General features: G+C 38.0%; 1 protein-coding gene across 1 annotated transcript; it reads right to left on the bottom strand.

Moving 5' to 3' along the window:
* Positions 1–481: 481 nt before the first annotated feature.
* LOC146929911 (uncharacterized) lies at positions 482–2,360 on the bottom strand. The gene is made up of 4 exons (XM_085707432.1): positions 2,304–2,360; positions 2,083–2,261; positions 583–2,001; positions 482–491 (listed from the first exon to the last, which is right to left on the bottom strand). The coding sequence occupies exons 1-4, from the start codon at positions 2,358–2,360 to the stop codon at positions 482–484; spliced, it is 1,665 nt and encodes a 554-aa protein (XP_085563558.1).
* Positions 2,361–4,695: the final 2,335 nt, after the last annotated feature.

Raw genomic sequence — 4,695 nt, 5'->3', positions numbered from 1 at the left:
CCTTTACAAGTCAACTGCGTTAACGGAAGTGCCAACTTAGAAAACCCTTCTAAAAATCTTCTGTAATAACCGGCTAATCCCAAAAAGCTTCTAATCTCGGTAACCAACTTAGGAGTCTCCCATTGTGATACTGCATCAACTTTAGACGGATCAACTGCAATACCACTACCAGAAATAACATGGCCAAGAAAACTTACCTCCTTCAACCGGAATTCACACTTAGACAACTTAGCATAAAGCTTCTTCTCTTTCAGCACTTGCAAAACAATCTTCAGATGCTCAGCATGTTCTTCTTCAGACTTGGAGTATATCAAAATATCATCGATGAATACTACCACAAAACGATCCAAAAACGAATAAAAAATTTGATTCATGTACTCCATAAACACACCAGGCGCATTACTCACACCAAAAGGCATCACCTTATATTCATAATGTCCATATCGCGTTCTAAAAGCCGTCTTCTGCATATCTTCATCTTTCACTTTAATCTGGTGATAACCGGATCTCAAGTTAATCTTGCTAAACACACGTGCACCCACTAACTGATCCATCAAGTCGTCAATTCTTGGAAGTGGATACCTATTCTTTATCGTTACTTTATTCAACTGGCGATAATCAATACATAACCTCATGCTACCGTCTTTCTTCTTAACCAACAATACCGGCGCTCCCCAAGGTGAAACACTTGGTCGTATAAACTTCTTATCAAGCAAATCCTCCAACTGTTTCTTCAACTCAGCCAACTCAGAAGCTGACATACGATAAGGTGTCATAGACACAGGCTTCGTCCCCAGAATAAGATCAGTCGTAAATTCAACTTCTCTCTCCGGCGGCACATCAGGAATTTCATCATGAAAAACTTCAGGGAAATCGCATACCACTTGTAGCTTATCAATCACTGCTTGATTCTCAATGGATAGAGACGCCATCAAAGAAAACATTAAAATTCCATCACGTTCTAATTGCTTCAGCTGCTTAGTAGACAAAAACTCTGCTCCACTCTCTTTTTCAGCAGATGAAAAATACACTGACTTACTAAAACAATTAATATGAACATGGTTGTACTCCAACCAGTTCATACCAAGGATTACATCCATTCCAGTCAAAGGTAGACAAACCAAATCAATTCCAAAATCTCGACCAAACATAGACAAAGAACATCTTGAACAAACAAGAGAAGTAGTCACCGAACCCTTAGCTAGAGTTTCGACAACAATCTCTCCATTCATATTTGACATAACAAGACCCAACTTAGAAGCACAATTAATAGCAATAAAACAATGCGTAGCACCAGTATAAATAATAGAAACTAAAGGTTTACTATCAATATAACAAGTACCTCTGATCAAGCGATCCTCGTTCTCTGTTTGGGTACCAGCCAACGCAAAAACTCTTCCAGTAGTCTGAGCCTTCTTAGGCTTCTTGCATTGCGAACCAATGTGTCCTTCCTCATTGCAGTTAAAACACACAACATCATCAAACTTGCATTCAGTACTAGTATGCCCCTTCTTACCACAACGGAAACACCGTTTCACCTCTCCAGTACAAGCATTACTCTTGTGGCCTTTCTCACCACAATTATAGCAGACAATCTCAACAAGAACTTCTTTCTTCTTGGGTCTCCTCTCATCATTAACTCTTAGCTTGACCTTATCAGCAGGGGCACTATAAGGCTTAGAACGACTCTGCTGACCTTTACCATTCCTCTCATTAACAATCTTGTAATGAGCCTTAGTATCCTCTTCATAAATCCTGCAATGACTCACCAGCTCAGAAAAGTTACGGATCTGCTGGTAGCCAATTGCTCTCTTAATATCCGCACGCAGACCATTCTCAAATTTGATGCACTTGGAAAACACTGCAGTCTCAGCAGTATAGCGTGGATAAAATTTAGCTAACTCCACAAACTTAGCAGCATATTCAGTCACTGACATGTTTCCTTGCTTCAGCTCAAGGAACTCGATCTCTTTCTTCCAGCGAACATCCTCTGGAAAGTACCTATCTAGGAACTCCCTCCTAAACACATCCCAAGTAACAACCACACCATCTTGCTCTAAAATAGGTAGAAGACTCACCCACCAGTCATCAGCTTCCTCAGCCAGCATGTGCGTACCAAAGCGCACCTTCTGATCCTTCATACATTGCATAACACGGAAGACTCTCTCAATCTCTTTGAGCCACGTCTGAGCTCCATCAGGGTCATACCTTCCTTTGAAAGTAGGGGGATGGTTCCTCAAAAACGTCTCCAACATCCTAACCTCAACATTCGCACCAGCATTCACATTTGGCTGTTACCCCACAGCTTGAGCCACAACTTCCAACGCAGCAGCAATCACAACATCATTTCTTCCAGCCATCTAGTTCTCTGCACAACACATAACAATCAGAATAACATAATAACGGTATTCCAACTGTTAAACGACACGACTTGACTCAACTACTTGGCCAGATGGACCGACCTGCTCTGATACCAATTGTAACACCCCGTTTTCCCAACATAAAAATTTCTTAATAAAATCAGAGTAATTCATCGTAAAGGGAATGTCACATTTCATAAAAATCATAAATGAATAAACAATAATTTATCCTTCAAAATTCAATCAACAAAGTACTTAATATCTTGTAGTGGAATTATTCGACATCTAAAAATAGTCTTTGGCACATAAGGCCTCATCATAAAAGTCTCATAATAGTCTAAAACATTCATTAGTTCAAATCTAGTACCTAATCATAAATCTCGTAAAACAATTCGTAAGGAATAGAAAACAATAGCAAAGTCCACATCCCGTTACGTAACAGAGCACCTAAGACACACTTGTGAGGAGTCCACTCACGACCATGCCTAATCTTGATTACCTGCAAGTTACCCATACGAAGAGCAACGTTTTCAAGCAGAAGGGGTGAGATTTCTCAAACAATAATATTAAGTATATAAATCATCAATTACATTTAACAACATAAACATCGTATAATTCAACAATTATATTTAAATACATAGATATCATCATATAACAATCATAATCATCGTCACATAACTTCATACAAATATTTCATCACTAGGTTCTCCGTTAAAACATCACAACTTAACAACTTCACTCGATAATGCATCTAGACTCGTCTATGCAACTCTTATCGTCTTAAATCATCTTGAAACATCATGAAAACGCAAATGCATGTGGTACCAATCTAGGGCATAAGCCCTCGTCGCTTATGAGCATATATATACTCCTAGGGCATGAGCCCTCGTCGCTATTGAGCAAAAGCTCCTCGGGCATGAGCCCTCGTCTCTGGTTGAGCAAAAGCTCCAGGGCATGAGCCCTCATCTTTAAATGAGTATGTATGGACTGAACATCTTACGTCTTAGAAACTTCATGAACATCTTATAACTTCTTGACTTAGACCGACATTTACATCTTAATAAAGATCAACAGAAACATATGCGACACTTATAAAGGCATATCATATCAGCATCATAACATAATAGTATCAAATGATAACAATAGCATCTTAAGCTTCGCATCAACATAAACATCATGATTAGCACATATAGTGCATAAATAACAATGTCACATCATTAAATAATCTTAGTCATATCAACTTAGGCTTCCTGGATAGCTTCTAATATCCTAAACAACCTTCATTTCCTAATCCAAGTTCTTCTTAAAATTACACGTGCGAAAGGATCGCAAGAAAACAAATTGGGCAGAATGCACTAGTTACTCGCGAGGCGAGCTCAATTGCTCGTGAGGGCGAGCAAAACCCAGCTCCTGGACCTCCCTCTCATTACCTGCTCGCGGTGCCGAGCGTTCTTGCTCGCGAGGCGAGCGACGGTTTAACAGGCTCGGGCAGAATTCTGTTTTTCTCAATTTTTCACCTAATCACATGGTTCTAACCTCAAAACTGATTCCAATTATCATCCTATGGAATATCTAAGGTCTGTACATGATTATTACATCAATTCAATGGTTTATCATCGTCTGATCATCAATTGTCACTCAAACCCTAATTCCTCATAATCTCACAAACTCATCCTAAAGCATGTTAGATGCAATCTAATGATTCACAGACTCAATATTAGTGAAAGATAGTCTCACCCTTACCTTATAACAGATGATATCGGCAGCCTCCAGGGTTCTCTCTTCTTCTCTTGACTTTTCTCCCTTTTTCACCAACTGATCGTACGTTATGTCTTTCTCTAAACCTAACTTCTCTATTTATAACACCTCTTCTATTCTTTCTATTTCCTCTTAACCACTAAACTCTCTAAATTTATAAAACAGCCCCACATCTCAATAATTATTTTATTTTTAAATCTTATTTTATTTAATAATAAAACAGGTCACAACGTCTCATAACATCTCTAAAAAATCACATAAATCAAGTACATCTTATAAATCATATAAAAATCATATAAATCATATAATATATCCTAAAACTCATTAAATAATTAAAACGGGCGTTACAACAACTCATCTTACGTTTTTCTTAGCATGTTTTTCAGTTATTTTCAGTAGGGTTTAGCAACAAAAAGGAGGAGTATTAGAGCAATTGCATATGATTTTGGGACTTTTGTAATGTTTTCTATATTTGAGTCTGTAATTCTAGTTTTCTCGAAACATAGCAATTTTATGGGGGTTTTGAAGTAATTCATGAAGAAATCATGCAAATCAACAAATCAAGAACATCTGAAAA

Source organism: Medicago sativa, chromosome 4, assembly GCF_051527215.1.
Source record: "Medicago sativa cultivar Bolivia chromosome 4, Bolivia_mono, whole genome shotgun sequence".
Lineage (NCBI taxonomy): Eukaryota > Viridiplantae > Streptophyta > Magnoliopsida > Fabales > Fabaceae > Medicago > Medicago sativa.
The sequence above is the reverse complement of the archived record's forward strand: the minus strand, read 5'-3'. Positions and strand labels throughout refer to the sequence as shown.